The sequence below is a fragment of the Pleurodeles waltl genome, chromosome 1_2 (genome assembly GCF_031143425.1).
Source record: "Pleurodeles waltl isolate 20211129_DDA chromosome 1_2, aPleWal1.hap1.20221129, whole genome shotgun sequence".
Lineage (NCBI taxonomy): Eukaryota > Metazoa > Chordata > Amphibia > Caudata > Salamandridae > Pleurodeles > Pleurodeles waltl.
The window spans coordinates 981,023,918-981,046,716 of record NC_090437.1 but is presented as its reverse complement, the minus strand read 5'-3'; the positions used below and the strand labels follow the sequence as shown (position 1 = coordinate 981,046,716).

At 44.2% G+C, this 22,799-nt stretch overlaps 1 protein-coding gene across 11 annotated transcripts in view; it reads right to left on the bottom strand.

The window, feature by feature from the left end:
• Positions 1–22,799, bottom strand: part of FRYL (FRY like transcription coactivator) — a 1,894,812-nt gene that overhangs the window by 1,800,598 nt on the left and 71,415 nt on the right. For 4 of the 11 annotated variants that reach the window (XM_069201512.1, XM_069201518.1, XM_069201525.1 and 1 more), the window contains exon 1: positions 6,630–6,910. The exons of 1 other annotated variant lie outside the window; for it this stretch is intronic. In XM_069201512.1, the coding sequence (XP_069057613.1) occupies positions 6,630–6,831 (202 nt within the window). In that variant the 5' untranslated portion in view covers positions 6,832–6,910. Of the gene's footprint in view, positions 1–6,629; positions 6,911–17,595; positions 17,700–22,799 lie in introns of those variants that run through there. 6 more of the 11 variants (XM_069201530.1, XM_069201536.1, XM_069201576.1 and 3 more) reach the window with 2 other exon arrangements.

Genomic DNA, 22,799 nt, shown 5'->3' with positions numbered 1-22,799 from the left:
TGTTAGCACTCAACTGATTGACGCAATTACCAAAGTACCACGATCTTTTTATTTAAATCATCAGGCAGGTAAGCCTGTTGCTCGGAAAACGTCTGACAGATACTTGGTTTCCACAGAGCATAACAAATAGGCTCTCAAAAATCTCCTTTGAACAGGGAATGTTTTTAGCTAACATACACAAATTTAAGAAGTAAAGGGAAAGTGTAACCAAGAGGCGAACTCATCCAGTGTGCACAACCCGCCCTAGACCATGGTTGCATTAGGGACACGTGCAGTAAGTACATTATGGGTGATGTATCAGTAGCCAGAGGACTATTGCATGTTCAGTGCTCCTGTCTGGTCTTCGTACCAGGAAATAAACAGTAGTGCCCATGGTTTCCCTGGTCTTTTGGGACCCGTTCTATTGCATGCTTGTTTATGAGGCCCTTGACCTCTTGAGCCTCTCCTCCTTATTGCAAGGCCTTGCTCGGTCAGGATCTTAACAATTCGATACAATAGCCATGCTGGATGGCGTTTAGAGTCTGTCAGAGGTATTTGTTTTCCATTTGTTGAGAAAGCCTCAGACTCTGCCCCCTTTTGGATGTGACGAATTGTAAGAAGCCCGATAAGTCACTTGATCAGATGCCCTGCTCTTTACGGAGGGGCATCTCTTCCCCTAGCTCTTCCTCAAAAGGGCAGACTTGCTGAGCTGAAGTACTACCCCTGGAATACTTTGGGAGCTGGTTTGTGCAGAAAACAACAGGTATGACGGATGACTGGTTGTGATCCTCCTCTTACTGGAGAAGGTAATCGTTGCACCGGCTCTCCTCAGAAGGGCCTCCTGAATTGGAAAATTCTCCTGGCTTTTTCATTCTGGAGGTCTTTTTTCATCTGTTGCAGAAGGATGTCTACTGCTGGGCCAAACTGGTATTCATCCACTAAGGGTAATAATCCAGAGGTATACAGTAGAGGTATAATCCAGAGGCTCTTAGCCATGCATGTCTCCTTAAGGCAGTGTACTCATATAGTTGTCTGCTTTATTTATGTGCTGCATCCAGTGCAAACCTGATGCATGTGCTGGAAATTGCTTTGCCTTCCTGGATGAGCCTCTTTGTCCTGCATTGGTATTGCTCTGGAAGGAGTTGCATTAGCTCCTCCACCTCCTCCCACTGCTAGTAACCATATTTGTTAAGGAGGGAATTAGATGTGGCAATGCGCCATTAGATGGCTGATGATTAACCTTTTTCGCTCTACCATCCTGCTCTCTTCCTGGTGGGGCCCCCGGTAGTGGGAGCATTAGTCCTTTTGGGTACGGTGGCCACAATGGACTAAATCCCTACATTGCCTCATGTAAGGCAAGTCTAGGAAGGAGTGCTTTATTTTCTTTTCTCCACCCCCAGTGACACAGCTCTGGTTGAAGCCGATTCCCTAAAGGCCCATAATCTTTGATCAAGGATGCTCTGTAGCATTGGGAGGAACTGCTTTTCTTCTGTGCTGGTAGGAAAATTTCTAGGAGAAAACAAGTGGCTTTTCTTTCTCTAGTTGTACTCAATACATGTCCACTGTTTTTTTTTTTTTTTTAACCAGGGTGTTGCACACTGTCTAGTTGGGAGGACCTTGAGTGTAAAGTGTCCATCCCTTCTTCAGGAGCCTGTTTCTATGTACGGCTGGCCCTTTTTCTCTTTTGCAGAAAACACTAACCAAACCGACCATGGGGGTGGAGAGGTTCCCTTGTAACAGAAGAGCTCCTCTTCTTTCTCCTCTTTGATTGGAAACAGGTGGATATAGATCCTCTGATAACACCTGAGCCCATAGTCTTTCTGGCTGGAGCTCTAGAAGGACATTTCACATCACTCAAGGGGAATACTAAACTCCCTCTTCACAAAGGCCTCCACTCAGGCTTCGAGCCTTTGTTTCTTTTTCTAGACATCACAAAGCTCTGTTCAATGTCATGCACTTATTCTTCGGCACAAGGCCTCCTCCTCGCAGGGATCTTTGTCCCTGTCGCAGTGTAACTCTTTTCAGAGTTAAGGCTGGTTCTGAGGGTTTTCCACCAATGTTTTATTATTTGACTGACTAGTGGGGTTCCTATTTGTTTGTATCCTTGACCACTGCCGTCGTTGGTGTCATGGAAGCCTCGGAGAGTCTCAAGTCTGAATGAGTAAGCATTGCTCTTGTGTTACCTGGCACCCCATCACTGAACTGCCAACAATGTTATTTGTGACTGTGCTATTGCAAAATAAGCCCACCTCTACTTCAGAGTCATGGGTGGAAACTCTGCACGTACCAGCCCTCCAGGTTGTGGGTCTTCAGCAGACAAAGTTTACAAAAACTTGTAGTGACATTTTGGGCAGAATATAAAAGGGATATATGCTCCATCCCAGATGTACATTTTCCGACCCTTATTGCTCATGCCCTTTCAACGCGCATTCGTTTATAAAAATAAAAAAATACTCAGTTGACAACTTCTTCCCTTGACATTAGCATTCTTACTTTTGTACTGCTTTATAATTCTGTGTTTGGGTGATAATTTGTTCACAAAATATTGAATTTCCCCAACAGTTTTTTACATTTTCACTTTCAGACTAAAGAGTGGAATAAAGCATCGGAAGATTGCGACAGGTAACCAGATTTCCCGGGCAGACATCTGATGTCGGAGGGATGGACAGTACACCAAATGGTAGACATCTCCCAGGTACCAAAAAAAAATAAAAAAAGACAATTCTTGATCCAACCACTAAATGACAGAATAATGCATGTCAATCCGAGGAGGGTGGGTGTTAGAATCACAAAGCAAAATGTTCTGCCCAGTGCATTTAAATCTTTATCATGGACAAGCGTTCTGTATAGGATTGTGAAAAGTTAGCGCAAAAACATTTTAAAAACCCTAAGGTCTACTGGTCTCAAATCTCGTAAGCAGCAAACACTCTGCTTGCTTGTTATTTTATCCCACAGGGCTTTCCCAAACGAACAAGCTATTTAATGCCCACGTGTTTGTCAAAGTTAAAGGGAGCTATCAATATATATATGCAGTTGTAATGTTTTATGCTCACTAAACCACCCTGATATACTACGGATTGGCATGAACCCAGTTACTGAAATGTGCCTTTCAGGTTTTTATGTCTTAAATTTTACAGTGCTGATTCCTCCTAGTAGGACCCTAGAGATTTACAAATGAACTTCCAGAGCATAAACAAAACATACAGTAAGGTATAAAACAGTTGTTTGTATGCACAAAGAAAAAATACAAAATGGATCAAGAATGTAGAAATTAGACATATGGAAAAAAACTCAGCATATCGTAATAGCAGACAAAAGGAATAAGACGGCATATTAATGTGCAGGATAAAGATCACCGAATATAGTACCTGGAGGCTGACATCCATTTCCATACATTTCCCCTGTAGATAGTACTTAGAGGGTACACGTGATGTGGTTATTGTAGGGATAGGGGGCAGGAGTGAATATCATTTATCCAGACAATTTTTCATGAGTTTTTTTTTTTTTTTAGCCAAATTGTGTTTGTTAGCTTGTTCCATTTCTTAAGAGCACAGCCAGAGAAAGACCAGTAGACAGGGCCCTGAAGTGAGGCCTTCCCAGTCAGAGCATGGATTTGGATTTTCAACCTCCATTTATGGTTACGTTATGTGAAAGGTACTATAGGGGCACTCCTTAATTTGTTATAAATATTTTCTTAGCAGCTCGCCAAATACCCTGCTTGACATGCCACAGCTGCCTAAAATTTTTATACCAACTCGCACATTTTTCTTGCACTGTCCTACACTTCCTGTCTCTTTATCCTAAAGTTGCAGGTTGTTTGTCACCCCTGCATTTTCTTCCTCCCTTTCTCTCTTTTGCCCTGGGTTAAAGCTCACTGATGAAAAAAAAGTCCCAGTACCCAAAAACGAGTGCCCGTGCGGCAACCACCTAGCTAACAAATAGTCTTTGGGATGGGGTGAGGTTTTAGTTCCATTTGGTATTCAGTATCAGTGTAGCTGATGGATGTAGAATCAAGTCTAGCAGATTGGAAGGGAACTTTTATTTTATAGACAGGAACCGTTAAGTGCTTGCACAACTTCCATTAAATCTTTTTGCAACAGGAAACATTTGACTGATCTGAGCATGTGAAGTAAGCAGATCTGATTGTGGCTTTACACTCAGCTAGAAACACAAACTCCTAAAGGCACCAGGAAACAGGCCCTAGCCACTCACATCCAAGCCAGCCCTGAACACAGCAATGAACTCTTCATCATCAAGGAGTTCACTAACCCAACAGTAGGAGAGAAGACCATAGCCCTCCCACCCAGGAAGGAACTGTGCAACGCCTTTGCCACCTACTTGCAGAACAAAATCTCTACCATCTATAAAACCTTCGCATCCCAGCCCACTGCAGCAGACACCATCAACTTCCTCAACTGCTCCCATTCCCCTTCCAAGACAAACTCTACAAATTGAATCAGTTCACCACCCAGAACACCGGAGACATCATGAAGATCACCCACTCAGGATCACCCATGGACCCCTGCCCGCATTACATATTCAATCTCAGCAGCAGCTCAAGACCTGGCTCTTCTACTGAGGTCCGTCTCAGACCTATGCAGTAGACACAGCACCTAGATACCCTCAAGGGTGATAAGTGTGCCATACAAATTAATGATTGATTTATTTGATTGACTGATATGGGTGTTTATGTTCAGTTTGATGTCAAGGAAGATCACAAGAGATGTGGCCATCTGTCGTGCCTTTGTGAGTGAGTCACAAATTTCACATCAACTGGACATTAGTATTTATGGAGTTGGAAGCAACAAGGAACTACAGTTTAAGCATTGGTTTCCTACAGTCTTGGATGGAACCAATGCATACTTCGAGATGAGCAGCAGATTCACTATCAGCAGCATACTTGCAGTATGTGCCGGCCTAGAACAGAATATGAATGTGCTCTGGAAGAATCTCCACACAATCTAAGATAGTAACATTTTTAAGGTGGCCTTCTTGGCCTACCAATGCATCACAGGATCCATGCCGAGAACCCACTTCAATTAGGTGCAAGGTAACGATTGTAAAAAGGACTCAAATCATTTAAACTAGGCCCTGCTCACTATCCTCCCTTTAAATTTGCTACCAATTTTTTTTGTTAAGTTTGCAATACAAGATGCAAATTTAAGGAGTACAGAGTTCATACAGGAATGAGTTGTCAATTCACTCCAGGATGCATGAGATGCTCATATACTCTAGAACACCAACTAAACACTTGGCTATATTCAAACATCTCAAGGTGGTTCCTCTTTGTGCAGATTCCCCAAGTAGGCCATCTTGTGCCAAGCTGCACAAACCTGATATTTCAGGAGATATTTAGGGCAGAGGGGCTATCTTACCTTAGATCCCACCAAACAACTTCGGATAGCCTTTACCCCCACCAAGCAAGCTCCGACACAGAGTTGGACCATGTACTTCCTGTACCAGTGAATCAGTTAGTAAAGATTATAAAAATAAAAATCCTATGAACGATCCCAATATAGATCTTTAATAACTTTGATGCGGTTTGATGAAGAAACATTTAGGAATTTTGTGGTAGGGTTCTTCGTCTGTGTAAAAGGTACAAGCTGCCATGCTACATATTATATAATATGTTGGCAATTACACTGTTTGGTCAGCGAGTGCATAACCTGTACTTAATTTGATATTTGTATAACCTCCAACTGCATCACACAGCATTAGTGCGTTTTTCAACTTTAAACCATACAAGGAATATGTGAACTAAACATACAACAGTAATGTCAGTGCCGAGGTTGGGGGTGGGGCAGAGATACACGTTATGGTGAAGGAGAAAGTGTGGTGGTGAAAGGTTAGTTAATAAGAGCAAGAAAACAAGCGAGGCCTGGTGGATTCAGCAGTGGGTACAAATGTGCAGTTCTAGATCTTAATCTAGGTGTATTTTCAATAAGAAAGATCAATCTGCAGATCAAAATAGATTGGTTAGGACTAGATAGGGTGAAGGAATCTTCTCAGTATGTGGAGGGATTCTGAATTATCCTACAATGAGTTAAACCAACAACTTTCACATGACACAGCTTTATGCACAAAAACAATCATGCCGCTTTCTTATATAAAATATGATTGTGTAATCTCAGTTTTACACTTTACTTTGCAAACAGGTGTCAAAATGTAATAACTATTAGAAAACGGTGCTGCACCACATACAAGTTGACATAGGGTAGGTCAATCAACCTCCAATTACACACACATCCATAACCCAGTCTACATCTTGAAACCGTGTACACTTCCTGCGCATTTTGTAAACGTGATCTCACAAAATTAGTTTAAAAAACAAGCATTCATACATTTTGCTTTTCTAGGAGTCTAGTGGTCATTTACTACAGGAAATGAAATGTAAATCGGTTAGGTCTATTTCCTTGAACTCTGAGATCTTCGTGTTTATTCATTACAAATTAAGTATTTCTGTGAATCCGAGTGGGGTTGAGCAGCTGGATATCCGTATACTAACGTGTGATATTATGGGAGCAAGTTAACGGATCAAAATTAGGGTGCTTTCCTTGTGGCGACCTGCGACTGTGTAGGAAGCGGGAATGCTGTCCGCGTCCGATGACCTACATACAAAACAAAAATATGGTAATTTGTTTTTACGTTACCTGGAGGACGGCGCTTGTATCTTCTGAAGTTAGTGAATTTAAAGTCGGCCACTTCGTCCTCGTCTATGGTTTGCCCCAGAGACAGCAGGCTCACCCTCCTCATTTTCAATAGCTTGGGTGAACTTTCACGCACTGTGCTTCCCACATCCAACACTACGTCCCCGGACATAACGGATGGAACCACTTTCTTAAAAAAATCCATTCTGCTTTTCTCGAACTACATTCCAAGGGTGGTCTGAAATCGGCAGCCTGAGGCGACCACGAACACACGCCCAAGTGGCTGTGCAAACTTCCACCAAGCGCGATGGAGGTGGCCCGTGCGCGCGGCTTTACATAGTGACGTCACGCAGAGCTCGGGAGGTGCCAGACAGCACGCGGGTCAGGAGCCAGATGCTGGGAGGGAGCTTCAAGCAACACTAGCTGTGCAAACTGATAACAAAACCTAACGACAGCAGCTGAAGAAATAAATGCAATATGTACTGAAGGTAAGCACGCCTATAAAATAATCTAGTACAAAGTGCCATACCGTGGCCGGCCCAATCAAGAGACAGCCTGCAAAGCTTTAAGAGCTTATGGGTGTATATGTTCTCTAATAAAACACGCGTTCAGTTTAGCTGTGCTGATAAAGTCCAACTCGTACGCAGTATGAGGGTGGAGAATGGGCCTGCATTCAAAGATAATGCTTATCACACGTACTGCTCTTTGCACTTAATATGCAGCCATACTAGGTCGTCTTCATTATTTCTTATGGTGAATGGATTGAAGCATTAGCATCACCCTCAAAACTTAACTTGGATTTTAACCAACTTGCATAATTAGATCAATGTAACAAGAACGTTGCTGAGTAATTACTGTGCATATTTCCAAAAATACCATACAAACATTGCACAGATGGATTTAGCATTAAGGAATATCTACTAAAAGCAATGCACTATTTGCACACTGATGATATACTTTAAAGTGTATACCTGTAGGAGAACACACTTTGGTTGGAACTGGGACATTATTGGCCAAATGACACATTGCAAAGCATTGGGCGATGCAGCATGGTGGCAAATTGCAATGGACTGGTGTGCTAAGTAGGAGGGGCTGATCTACAACAGGAGGCAGCCCCCAGAAACATTAGAAAATGCAGAGGCAATGGTATTGCTTGGTGTAATAATGATGCTGTAAACTTATTATGTGCTTGTATGAAACATATGCTTGAGCAATCAATGAAATGTGTGTGTGTATATATATATATATAATATGTTTATATGTGTGTAAAATGTTTTCCCCAATTCAGTTTCCAAAAACAATACTATTCAGATAGTACGAATCCACAAATGACCATCAAGGGTTTCAGGTGATAAAAATAAAGTGTCCGAGACTGACGTTAGCAGATAATTAATTTTTTAGAGGAATCATTTAGAGATGGGATGCTGGGTGGCCAATAAAGAGAAAGAAACTCAGAAATGTAAACCAATATAATAGCGTGGGTTAGAAAGCCTTAAACTGAATAACAGTAAAAACAAAGAAATGTATAGAACAGTAAAAGTTATGTTTATGATCTGTCCAGAACGCCTAGTTTCTTGCCTATACAACTAGGGGGAATGGCGTCTTGTGTAAAGATGCAGAACTGCTTCTAAAGGGAGTTAACCAAAACTGTGTACAGTGATGAGGGAAAATTATGAAATGGCACAAAAAAGGGTTGAAAAAAAAAGTAATTTTTCGGTGCCTTAAGTACTGCTTAAAGGATGCCACTTGAGGAGGGGGGGGGGGACTAGGAATAGTGATTACCTCCCGTCCCTCCCTGGCCTTCCTTTTAACCAATGAGGTCTCCCGCCTCCCCCCTAGACCCTCCCTTCCCCTTTCAAACCCCCCCCCCCACCACCCTTATCCCCTCCTGTTCTTTTGTCTAGTCCACACTAGACGGTTTTCTCTCCCTTTCATACCTGCACGGCGGGGCCTGGAGGTCGTCGGTGGAGGCACTCCTCGGGACGCGGAGCTCCGCGAGGAGTGCGCCGGCTGGGTCGCGTCTTTGACGAGCAGCATGGCTGCTCGGGAGGCGTGTACTGGGGGCCGGCTGACGGAGTCTACCGGCCCTCTGTGGCTGGGGCGTCAGTTTCCGGGTTTCCGCGCCGCGGAGCCGCGGGGAACTGAGGGACTTCGATTTTGAGCTGCTCTTCAGGTAGGACGGGCGTTCTGCCCGTGGTTTTTATGAATTTGGCCACAGTAGTTGACCTTTTTAGGGATTGGTGGAGCCCTGTTGGGGGGAGGACCAGGTGCCTATATACAGAGTAGTTTTTTGGGGTGAGAGTCAGTGTTATTTGGTGGTTTATCATGCCTAAAGTTCCAGCAAAAAGACGTAGGATTGTATCTTCCTCCTCCTCGGAGGAGGGAGGTGAGGCTAGCATTGCTACTCCTGAGACCTCACAGTTACCAGGCAGGGGTACTCCCCTCATGTCCAGAGAGGAGGTGCAGGATATGATTGAGGTGGCTGTTACCAGGGCACTGCAAGCAGGCGTGGCCAGGACTGGTCAGCCTAAGCCTGCGCACTCATCGGTAGCGGCAAGGAAGTCCTCATCGGAGAGTGAGGATGAGGCCCCATCGACGTCATCTGGGGGGAAATATGTTTCCAGAGAAGAAATGTGGGAAGTGATGGCACATGTTCGGGACAATTTGGGTTTCCCGGTGTTTCAACCTACAAACTCGGATTCTCATTTATTTCCTCAATATCAGACACCTTCGAAGTTTGCCATGCCTTTTCAGGGACCTGTGAAGGATATGGTGTTTCGTGAGTGGAAGGATGTGGATAAGGCTCAGGTTCCAAGATTCCTTCAGAAACTTTACTTGCTTGAGGGTGAGGAGGTTTTACCTCCTTCAGTACGCCTGGATTCTATTTTGGCTACGCTGATTGGCAAAACGGCAGTCAATCCGGAGGATTGTGTGCCTACGGATGCCACAGACCGTAAAGTGGATTCAGGTCTTAAGAGAGCTTTTGCTGCGGAGAATCTGGCGCGGAGGGCAGGGATTTATTCTGCTTATGCGTCACAGTCATTGGTACAAGACTTTGATAGACTGGCAGTGGCTGTACAGGAAGGGGCGGAATGTTCAGAGCTCCTGGCTGGTCTGGAGCAGCAGGCCAGATTGTTGGCTGATGTGTCTTCTGATGTGGTCCGTACTTCGGCTCTGGCATCTGGGTCTTTGATTGGGGCTCGTAGGTCCCTCTGGTTGCGTTCCTGGAAGGCTGATCCAGGGGAAAAGGCAGCCTTGTTGAGACTGCCGTTTGAAGGTCGTAACTTGTTTGGAGATCTATTGCCATCCATGCTTTCCAAGGCATTTAAGGAGCGGAAGCATGCCTTACCTTATAAAGGGGGTTCTTCTTCGGGTAAAGGGTGGAAGAAGCATTCCAGAGCTTCTCCTACTAGGGATGCTAAATCCTTTTCATTTAGGAAACAGCGTTTTCAGCCGCGTTTTTCGCCTAAGAAGTCTGCTCCTGCGACCCGGGGTGGTTTCAAGAAGGGGTCCTGACAATCACTGTGGGCCTGGCAGAGGGCCGGTTGGGGGAAGACTGAGTCACTTTCTTTCAGCTTGGGAGGCCAATGTAAACGATCATTGGGTTCTAGACATTGTGACCAATGGTTATGTCATAGATTTTGTGAGGGTTCCTCCAGATTCAGGGGTACGTCCCACTCCTTTGCCTTCAGAGGGGTCACGGAGAAGAGCATTATTGGACGGAGTGCGGGACTTACTGGTCAAGGGAGCCATTTCCCCCGTTCCGCTAGACGAAAGGGGCCTGGGCACTTATTCGGTCTTGTTTCTTGTGCAGAAAGTTTCAGGGGGATTTCGACCGGTGCTCAATCTAAAGGAGGTGAATACCTGGATCAGGACAGTGCATTTCCGCATGCTGTCCATTCAGACTATTTTTCCATTGGTCAGGCAAGGGGACTTTCTGGTGTCACTGGATCTACAGGATGCTTACCTACACGTTCCGGTGGCAAGATCCTCTAAAAAATTCCTGAGGTTTGCTGTGGGTCAGGACCATTATCAGTTTTGCGTTCTACCTTTCGGTCTAAAATCGTCTCCTCGAATTTTCACAAAGGTGCTGGCTCCTCTGGTGGCTTTGCTTCATTCAGAAGGGGTGTTTCTGCATCCTTATCTAGACGACATTTTGATTCATGCTCAATCACGAGACCTGTTGCTGAGGCAGGAGGACCAAGTTCTGGGGGTCCTGCAAAACCACGGGTTTTTAATCAATTGGGAGAAGTCAGACTTAGTGCCGTCCCGGGATCTAGTTTTTCTGGGGGCTCGGTTTCAGACACTTCCAGGGTTGGTGACTGTGTCAGAAAAAAGGTTGGGTGTACTCCAGGCTTTGGTAACAAAGGTATTGTTGATGTCTGCTCCCCGAGCTCTTCTATGGTTGCGGCTGCAGGGTCATTTGGCATCGGTGATATTTATGGTTCCTTGGGCACGTTTCCATCTCCTGTGCTTGATGACATGGTTCTTGAGAAGGTGGGCACCAGGGTCCGGTTCTCTGGAGGACAGGGTTCCAGGGTCCGGATTGATTCACAGAGAGTTGCAATGGTGGTTGGATGCAGACCACCTGAGGGTAGGGGTGTCTTTATCACCTCTGAGACCCGTGGTGGTGACGACGGATGCCAGCCTCTCCGGTTGGGGGGCATGGATGGGGTCGGCTCAGATTCAGGGGTTTTGGTCCCCTCGGGAGGCGAGTCGGTCGTCGAATTGGCGCGAATTGAGGGCGGTATTCCTGGCTCTGGTCCATTTCCAGGATTCCCTGAGGGGATCAGCGGTTCTGGTTCGCACAGACAACTTAGTGGCCAAGGCTTATGTCAATCGGCAAGGGGGGACCAGGTCGAGGGCTCTGTTCAATTTAGTCAGAGAGATTTTTGTGTGGGCTCAGGAGTGGGTTCCTTCTCTCAGGGCTACGTACATTCGGGGGGTGGTAAATGTTCGGGCGGATCTGCTGAGCAGAGCGATTCCTTCCTCTCAACTTTTCTCTCTCCGGAAGTCTCTGTTTCAGCATCTGGTTCGGCTTTGGGGTCTTCCAGTGCTGGATGTGTTTGCGTCCGCAGGGAATGCGAAAGTGGGTCGCTTCTGCTCCCGGTTTCGGTGTCCCCAAGCATGGGAGGTGGACGGGATGTCGTGTCCTTGGCCGCAGGGCCTTTTGTATGCGTTCCCTCCTTTTCAACTACTCAGGGCATTTCTGTTACGAGTGAGGGATCTGGGGTCCAGGGTTATCCTCATTGCGCCACTTTGGCCGAGGGCGAATTGGTTCCCGTTGTTGAGGCTGATGGGAGGATGTGGCCTCTGCCCCTTTGTCCGTCTCCCCTGGAGTTTCCCTGCCTCCCATTGGGGTCATTGAGGAGGTTGCACTTGACGGCCTGGAAGTTGAACGACGGGGATTGACAGGTCTGGGGGTGCCTGTGGCTTTGAGTTCTACCTTACTGGCTTCAAGGAGACGTTCCACTTTGCTTTCTTATGGTCGACAGTGGAAGGTGTTTTCGTCATGGTGCTTTAGTCGGGAGTTGGATCCTACCTGCGCTTCTATCTTTGAGGTGATGCAGTTCTTGCAGGACGGTGCTCATTTAGGGTTGTCAGTGGCTTCTCTTCGGGTACAGTGGGCAGCTATTCAGGCTTTCAGGGGACCATGGCGTAATCTTCAGGATGAAGGGCGCTTGATGCCTAGATTTTTTCAAGGGCTTTTTAATTTATTTCCTCGCCCGGTACGTTCTTTTCCTTCATGGGATCTCTCCTTGGTTTTGGATGTGTTGACGGAGCCACCTTTTGAACCATTGGGGGACTGTGATTTGCCCAATCTTTCTTTGAAGACGTTCTTTTTGGTAGCCATTACTTCGGCTCGTCGGTTGGGGGAATTGGGTGCATTGGCTTGTTCCTTTCCTTTTTGTAAGATTTTTCACGATAGGGTGGTTCTGGTTCCGGTGCCTTCTTTTATTCCAAAAGTCAATTCTTCTTTCCATTCACGGCAGGAGGTCATCCTTCCTTCTTTTTGTCCGAATCCCTCCTCAAGGGAGGAGGTCCGTTTGCATTCGTTGGATGTACGCAGGGTTTTGTTAGAGTATCTGCGGGTGGTGGCTCCTTTTCGTAAGGGGGATTCACTGTTCGTTAATTTTGGTCCGGCTCGCAAAGGTGAAAAACCTTCCACGGCTTCCTTGAGTCGGTGGGTGAGATCTTTAATTCTATTGGCCTATTCCTTGAAAGAGGTGGTTCCTCCTCAAGGGATTCAGGGGAGATCTACCAGAGGCATGGCGGCTACGGTGGCGGAGCTTCAGGGGACGTCTGTGGTGGAAATTTGCAGGGCCGCCACTTGGGTTTCTCCTTCGACGTTTGTGCGTCATTACAGGCTGTCGGACTTGGGTAGTTTGGAGTCGGTGTTAAGTCGCCGGGTCTTATCCTCTATGAGGTGATTTGTGGGATGATCTTGGTGCAGGATGTTAAAAATAAAGGTCTTGCAACTCGATGTCCGTCTCCTGTGTGTTTCTTGGTATGTCTCATTGGTTAAAAGGAAGGCGAGGGAGGGACGGGAGGTAATGCTTCCATTTTCTTACGATAATGGCATTACTCCTAGTCCTACTCCCTCGCCTTCCTTTTCCGTTCCCTCCCACCCTCCCGGTACGGACTGTCCGAGTTGCAGCTTGGGCTTGGTTTTTGTACAGGAGGGGATAAGGGTGGGGGGGGGAGGTTTGAAAGGGGAAGGGAGGGTCTAGGGGGGAGGCGGGAGACCTCATTGGTTAAAAGGAAGGCGAGGGAGTAGGACTAGGAGTAATGCCATTATCGTAAGAAAATGGAAGCAAGTACACCCACACCCTGAGGCGGCACACGCTAATTGTCACACCATTTTCTATCCAGTTATCGCTTTAACTAGGCTGATAACTCGTGGATGGTGGGAACCATTTTGGCTGTCTCTTACTCACATTACCCTTGAGGCATATTTCCAAAGCAAAGGAAGGGTGAAGCCCTATCAGACTGCCAAGTACCTACCAAAACATGGTTTACACTAATCTCAGAAGCTGCTTCTGCCAGAAGCAGAGTGGATACAATTTAAACCACTTAAGACAACATCTTCAAGCATGGATGCCTTTAGCTGAACCTTGACTCCTGTAGTGCATCATTATTTCTTATACTGCACTATTAGAAATGGTACTAACAGATAACTGAACACCAAATAAAAGAGTCCAAATCTTTTTGACTCTATCAAAGGTGATTTGATTTCCGAGTTCATATAAAAAACAGAGATGATCCGCAATACTTCAAGCTTCCATTCGGACCCCATCAACACACGTATTCAGAGTTTCAGCCCTTCTCAGAGTGGGTTTATGGATTCCATGTTGCGTTATAAAAGCATTGTCCATAGTCCACAGAAGTAATAAGGGGTAATGTTGAATCATTATTATTGTTCATGACACTATGTATAAAAACTACTGAAATTGATAGTGAAATCATTTTTAAAAATGGCATAAATGATACCCTATTGCTCCAACAAAAATAAGTGTGTTAAATATAACTTCCACAAAACGTAAATAAAGTTCTTAGAAACAAACTCAAAATTATATTTTATCCATCTATACAATTATTAAAAACTTGCACAATACAAAATTCTACAAACCACAGTATAATCAGATAACTGAACAATGCAATACAATTTGTTTGCAAAAACTATTTCACCTAAGAACAACATAAAAGTAAAGGTAAATCATTCACTATATAAAAAAAAGGCACAAGCTCCATCTAGTGTCTCCATGCAGGTCACAGAGCCAATACCAATGCCATCCAAGTTCAGTTCAATTTGTTCTTCCTAGAAGAACGATTTCAACCCAGAGTCAGAATTAATACCAAGAGGAAATTGTACATTTAAACTCCAGCTGATATATCTGTATCTTACAGACTCCTTTTGTGGGTCTTTCGCACATCTATTGATCACAAAAACAAGAAGTATTTAACTCCACCAGCAGTTTCTCAGAAGTGGGATACTACAGATATTTTTTGTATCGCTGGCAATTTTTAAGTACTCTAATCTCCAATTCAAGAGTCCTGCTTCCAACACAGATAACCTCCAATTCAAGAGTCCTGCTTCCAACATATACAGGGCACAGCTAGAAGTTATAGGCCCAATGGAAGATCAACATGACGCACTGTATGAAGGCAGAGAGGTTGGTTTGAGAAGCAAGGGACTGTCTGGGGAAATTTTAAATGGTGTAGGTTTAATGGAGTAAAAACTACGAGCTAGAATGGGAAACCTGGAGATTTCCTCCCCCCCCCCCCCCTCAACATTCTTCCCCCCCCCCCCAGGCCCTGTCATGTAAGGGAGAAACTGAGGGAGGCCCACGACACCGACGCTGCAACTCCTGAGACAAGACATGGAGGCAAACATGTCAACACACCATCTAGAAAGAACACATAGGTATTTGTGGGATCAAAACATTACTTCATCTGGCTGGTTTCAATAGAAGGCAGGAGGAGGGTAAATGAATAAAATAGACACGTTATGCAAGTCAAATGTACAAATAACATTGGTATGCTTGTTTTGAGTTGCTGACCGTCAGAAACAATTAATATATATTTTTTTAATATTTTTTTAAATATTAAATAAAAAAAATGCAAATGAGATGCCAGTGTTTTGGGGGCAAAATCCCTCGCTCTCCTAAAAGACTCTAAAGTCATACCTTTAAGTATTGCTTGCGCCTTTTTCAACTTTCTATCATGATCTGAGTAATTTAAAATTTTCTATTATGTCTACATAGAGGGTCGTTTATGGGCACAGTGCTAAATTTGGAAACTGTTACTTGCCAACAAGGCCAGTTTTGCAGCATGAGACTATTGTAGTATCACACGCTGAGCACCATCCTACAACCTGGGCTTGAATAAGCGTGTTGTTTAAATGAAGAAATGTTTTTTGACATTAACAGGCAGGGTCAATACGACTCATGTGGACAATGGTTCAAAATTGTATCATGATATGGATACAATCTTGCAGGTTGTAATTGTTAAGGCAAAAGTACTTCAAGTGATGCAAAAGAGTGTTAAATTGTATACTGTGACAGCACTCCAGTTGACCAGGCTAAGTAAAATGGTATTATGTGTTTCTAGGATAAAGTGCATTGTAATTCTATTGTTGCAGGTAGGTGACCTTCCCTTTTTGCAGTTTAAGTGTTTTGTAGATGGACATCCTAGGCATAGATTGTAAATTAGTGTTCTCTACATGAAGAGTGAGAGGTGCATAAACCATCAGAAATGCCTCTACAAAATGCCTCTGAGTAAATCAAGCGAAGTCCACCAATGTAGACTGTTATGCAGCTTTTGCAACAGAAACATTAGGGGCCAGATGTAGCAAAGGTTTTTACCCATTCTGTGTCTATGGGGAAAAAGTGTTCCTACATATAACCCTAGATTCCGTGCCCTACACGTACAAGCCTCCTGGAGCTTATCACCATTCACTTGTAAACCACTCCTGCAGTAGCCTGCCTCAAATGGAGACATGCAAGAAAACAATTTCTAATGGCGTCGTTACAATTCTGTCAGAGTGAGGGGTTACTAAAGGGAAATAGTAGACATCACTTCACTGTTGGAGGTGCCACTTTGTTTTATTTCCCCCCCCCCCCCAAAGATGTCGATATGCTCCCACACAAACTTGTTTGCCAAGTGTGTTGGGCTAAAAAAAAATATATATATATATACACACACACACACACCTCTGAAGATTGACTGTGGTCTTAATCAGTATACCAAATGAACGCTTGTTCGTACCATTCCGACACTGTAGGAACGAATTCCCCTTACCCGTCAAAGTATGTGCACTCTCGTGTGGGGTGGTCCCACAATAGCGGCACTACCAAACTAATACGCATTTGTAGCTATCTTTATTTTAAAGTGTGCCACTACAAAGAAAATTTCCATTCACCACAACTTAGAGGGTTCTGTTGCTGCTCTGTATAGGTTGGGTTGTGGATCTCGTGCTGTGTCACCATAAGGCACCTTATGAGACTATAAGGAGGACATCCAGCATACCTTCTATTTTACGTTTGTTTGCACAGATTTAATTGGCCAGAATATGCCTCTTTTAGTACAAGGGAGCACAGCGAGTAAGGGCCCTGAACGGATTATGTAGAGTGGCCTCCTAAATGGGTCCCTTCTGTTAGTGTGCCATTAAACTTCTCAAACAAGAACGAAGTGGGATCGTCTCATATAACAGATTCACATGGCTTAAAGCTCTTGGAATTACTGATTAACTTTATGCAGTAACTGGAGTGAACTTAGACAACCTATTGAAGTAATGTTATGTCGCGGCCAACCAGCGATCAGGTTTTCCAACACAAATGGCACCCTAAGATAGCTGAATAAAAAGAGCAATCATCTCGTTTAAAAACAAGTCAAAGCTGTCGTGTCAGACCACATCATTCATTCAGAGAACTATTAACGATATAAAAAGGTATAAACCTAGTTGGTTCATCCCAAGAAAGGCATGCCCGTGCTCATTTTGAATACTAACGGCCAACGAGAGTACCTCTCACCCTGCAAACAAGGTGCTATCAGTGTTCACTTGGTTAGCATGAGAGACGAGCAGAATTGCGAACGTATGTGAACTGTGGCTAAAACGTAGGGAGGCCAAGAGGGGAAGCGCATAACCTGCCAACAATTTAGAGAGTTTAAAGTCCTTGTCTCAAACTAAACAAAACAAAAAAAAATCACATATAAATGATTTTGAAAATAACCATATGTGCAGGAAAACAGTTATTAAACGAACGCAGTGGGTGCATGTATCAAGGACACAAACACATTTTGGAAATGCACGAAATGGACTGTGTGGTGAATCCAAATATACAGCATTTGAAATAAAAAAGTACAACTTCCCCACTTTTCCACTCACTGGAATAATCAGGACAATGACAACAGCGACGACAGTGACAATCCAGAAACATCCACCAGTAAAGACTCATGTTTTACTTACTGTATCACTGAAGAGAAAATATTCATGTGATTTGGTGGATTCCGAGAAGAGAGGCAGAGTTTAGCTTTAAGCTACGAACCATCAGCAGACAGTTAACTGAACAGCTAGAAAAAGCAAAATAAATATATCAGCATTGGGAGAAAATAACTTGCTTTTTTACAGATGTCAATAGTAAAATACTTTCAAGTTAGTAGATTAGTCGATAGGGTCAAGACCAGAAAAGAGCAAAGGACAATCATAATTGCACTCCCCAATTCGTTAGAGACAGACCAAACTGATGATTTTTAATATCTTTGTTGCAAATTGTTTGAGGGGTGTTGTTTAAGATAAAAAAATTCTAAGGGGCAATCTATACCTAATTTGAAATGGTAGATCTTCACAATGAAATGCCCTTTAGTCCCAAAATATCACAAAAGTACAAAGTGTTATTCTGTTCGATTTCCGCTGAAGAAAACACCTTAAAGTAATTTTTTGAGATAACAATAATGGATGAAAAAAGGACAAGTATAGAACAAAATGTAAAAAAGGGAAAAAGGCATACAAAAAAAAAAGCAAAAGGTTTATTATTAAGGGAATAATTTACTTAAGAGTAAAGAAATATGCTTGTGTAAATAATAGATACAGTGAGCGTTAGAAATGGGGTCTCTAGTTGCCAGTGGTTTGCACCCTGTCCAAGTTCGGACCCTCACTCTAGTCAGGGTAAGGGAGTCACACAGCTTAGATAACCCCTGCTCACCCCCTTGCTCAAGCACTTAGGCGTATTTTAGCGGCAATGTGTAAAGTGAGTGTTAGTGTGAGTGTGAGTGTTCTCTCTCGTTCTCTCTTTTCCTCTCCTCACTGGAGTACAGGTAATTATGTGCGGGGTACGTAAATATGTGGTGCAGGTTACGCAAGACTGAAGGGACGTAAAGAACCATATAACGGTCAGCAGAGATGGTTATCAACACAGCAGCTGTAAGTTGATTGTTTTATTATTTTTAAATTCGGAGAGACTGCGATAATAGCAGTTAGTGCTAGTCATCAGGAAACAGTTCAGTGTTCTCGCTTTGTTTTACTGCAAAACGTTGGTTGGTGAGATGTGTAATTTAAAGTTATGTTGCAATCTACAAATGTATGGCACTGCACGCCTACTTCTTTTGAACTAACGTCTGGATAATCAGCCCACGCAACTTTGTTAGTCCCTACTCTTCATTGTTCGTTCTGACAATGCAATATTGTCACTTTCCAAAACGTTCACTAGAACACGGTTTAGGATGTGGGGTTTGCTAGGGATTTGGAGACCATGGATCACATTTGGTTACAGACTCCCCGCTGAGACTCCGTGGTTACATGGAAAAAAAAATTGACGGTCTCATGCGTCATACTTGCCCGCTCATGTATATCTGGTACACACAATAGGGTGAAGAATAAACTTGCTGTGCCTGGGATGTGGACAAGAAAGCGTTATTTACCTTTGGTAACGCTCTTTCTGGTGGACACTAACTGCAGACTACTCACGTTTGAGTACTCCCCAGGCAGATTAGATCTGGAAAACTCATCAGCAGTGCTCCAACGCGCAGCTAGATAGCACTGTACAAGCCCACCCTGACTTAGTTACATCCTGAGGTAACAAAATGGAGTCGCATAAAAGAGCCACCCCTGTGCACTGACATGAGTTTCTTTCTTGTCTCTTTCCGCACCATCAGACGCGGTAGGATTAACAACTGGTAGCACCAGTATGCAGATTGCTAGCTTCAACCTTTTTGATGCTAGGCAAACCTCGAGAAAACCTATTTGCCCACTTGCTACAGCGAGTCAGATTTTATCAGGGCAAACTATTCTTAGGGACTACTGGACCCTTATGGCATGAGCTCGAGCTGGCAAAGAACAGGTGTTCTGTAGATTCAGAAAGTGAATAAGCAATAAAACGACTTTCAAATTGTTTTATCGTTACATCTGTTGTTCATTCAAAGACAGAGGTCAAATGTTAGCTTGTGTCTTCTTACAAATTTATGTTTATCCTGGAGATTATGTGCATTGCTAAAGTGCACTGTCACTCACAAGGTTATCCTGTTACTAAACAAGTGTGCTCTTGCCCCTCCGTAGAGTAGGTTGGTTATTAGAAAAGCCAGATCAGCTTGCTAAATTAAAAAACACAGGAGGTTCTGTTGTGGCGTGGGATGCCATTCCATGCTTTATGAGTGATGAGAGCATGCCCATCCTCCCTATCAGGTGCTGTGTATGCGTGGGATGTGTATGAGTAGGAGTACTGGGAGCGGAGTTATCTAGCTGAAACAAGATGAAACTCTTCAGAGGAAAAGAGAGAAAAAGAGCGAGAGAGAAAATGTGTGTGGAGTTCAAATTGCACACGTTTGTATAGCTGAAGTGTGGTGTGATGACAGTTCTGTCACAGGTTGAAGATGAGTCTGGCTGCCGAGGTCTGAATGTTTCATAGTCTTCTAGTGAGAGAGGGGAGAGGGAGAAAGAGAGAGAGGGGAGGGAGAAAGAGAGAGAGGGGAGAAAGAGAAGAAAGAGAAAGAGAGAGAAGAAAGAAAGAGAGAAGAAAGAGAGAGAGAGAGAGAGAGAGAAGAAAGAGAGAGAGAGAGAGAGAGAGAGAGAGAGAGAGAGAGAGAGAGAAAATGAATGACGTAGCCCAGAGAGGATGAGATACAAGTTAAAGAGGGTGCAGCTGAGCGATGAACCTTGAGGCATTATGCAGATGAGTTTTCAGGCTTCCGAGGAGTAAAGGGCCAGGCTTACAGCGTGCGATATAGCCGTTAAGGAGCAAATCTTGCAAAAACAGTTCCTTGGATGTCACTCATATGCAGTTTCTTAATGGGGAGTGATCCTGTTAAATGCTGCAGAGAACCAGGAGAATGAGGGCTATCTTGTTTCTCCATCAAGGATCATGTGGATGTAGTCTGTGTAGACTATGAATGTGGTTTCAGTACTGTGGTTGGCCCTGAGAGATTGGTACTCACTTTTCTTTCTCAGTCTGCAAAGTTAGAGCATTTTGTGAAGCAAACTGTCTGAATCGTTTTGGGATACATGGAACATAAAAAGAAAGGCAGTAGGATTTCAGTTTTTTTCCCTAAAACTTGTAAGAGAACTTAACATTGCAAAACATGTCAACATTTAAGATTTTTCTTTTTTAATTCTGCAGTGTGATGGAAACAAAGTTTTAATAGGATCATAACAAAAGTGAACACTCTGCTTGGTGGTGTGCAAATAATAAATATTGGCTGAAACCTTAATTCCATGCATTATCATTTGTATGCTATATAGTTTTATTAGTAAAAATGCATGTAAGTGGGAAACTTGTGGCAATTTCAATGGAAAATGTGTGATCTGTGAATGACAATGTGCTACCGCAACATGCTTTAGTAATATTTTTAAAGTGAGTTTTCAAACTAAGAAAACTCCTGCCCCCACATTCATGACAATACTGTAAGAGAACTAAGAGGCAAGTCAGGGGCCATGTGTACCCTATATGTTGGCTAGATTCTTTACTAGACATACATATTGGGGGTGGGGGGGGGTGTTCCTATAAAAAGGTGAGAATATAAAGATGGTTAATGCCCTACAAAAAAAGGGGAATCCTAATGATCAGAAGGTAGAGCCCTCACACACCCAAATGTGTCATACTGCATCATTGGACTACTCCTCGTTGGTCTGGCGCTACAATGCCCAACCGGCACCCAAGGGGTCTCTGTCAGAGGTCTTTTCATTTGCTGCAACAATGGATGTGCTAGAGCCGTGGTACTCAAAGTACGGCCCGCGGGCCGCCAGCGGCCCCAAGGACCTACCTTGGCGGCCCGCGGACACGTCGGACAAACGCCATATGATAATGGCCGCTGGATATAAACATAGAAGAGGGCCGCGGGAGCATGCGCAATAGTGGCTTGTTTGCGCATGCTCCTGCGGCCCTCGTCTATTTACGTACGGCGGCCATTATCGTATAGCGGGGTGGTTGTGCCCCCTGTAAGCCCCGCCCCCCCACACCCGCTGTCACTCCAGTGCGGCCCTCGGCCGCAAACCATACTGCAATTTTGGCCCCCGAGCAAAAGTTAGTGAGTATCCATGTGCTAGAGGGTATGGCGACTGTAAGGTGGTGTGCTGCATTGAGTGCTAGGCAAATTGAAAACGGTCTCATTGGTACTTAATCAATTTTAATAAAAAGGTTCCCTTTGAAAGAAATAATATCAAGGGAGAGTACTGTCGTTTGGGCTCCTTGGACCGTGACAGCCTCAGAGTGGGTGTCGTAGGGTAGACACATTTCATTCCTAATGGCCCAAATGGATCTTTGGCGTTTCTTCAGAACCAAAGAAATGCCTACCCTACATCTAGATGGAATATATGATGTGAAGAACAGGTATTCCCAAATAGTCTAGTATTCTACTATACCTACTTTGGCACAGGGAAAAAGGGATATTCCAACCTAGAACAGATATAAGCAAACAAATGAACAACTTTAAAAGGGGTATACCTGGAGGCATTTGGGTTGACACTCCCTACAGCATTCTCAATATGCCATGTATATAAAATATGTCTGAATACACTCAGCATGCCAGGAGCACAAAGGTCGCCCTGCCTGATCCACACCCCCAGCCGCAAAAGCACTTGGGTGACTGAAGGAGTGGTTAGGGAGACCAATGCTGCCTACACTCCAGATCTTTTGAGTAGCCTTGGAAGTCTCTTATGTGATTCAGAAACTGTTTGGCAGGGGTCTAAGAACCCAGAAAGCAGGTTGTGGCGTTACTTTGATTGAAACATTCCAAGGCAAAATCAGCTTTTATGCTGAACAGATATGACCCATCAAAAGCCACATCCAGAAGAGAGGCCTATACATCTCCAGAAAATCCTGTGGGGTGGAAACATTCCTGGTGCCATGGTGCCCTCCACCCTTCCCAACCCATTAGTATTATGAAGGCCAGAACAAACAATGCATTTAGCTGCACCTTCACCATCCTGAATGGTTAGGCTCTAAGGTCCTCAAAACCAACTGCAAGATACCACTGGCCATGTCCCAAACATCACATGTATTTCAGCCCAATGAGCAGAATGAAGTGACCAATCTAAATGCCAGGCTAGCAGAAGTGAACAACTGTTTTCCAAACACCCCACTCCCTAATCTAAGAAGCTGTGGGGACAGAACTGGGGTTCACCTTGCTGGCTTGAAACTGAAGAACCAGATGCTGGGGTAGGATATTTTGTGAGAAAAATCA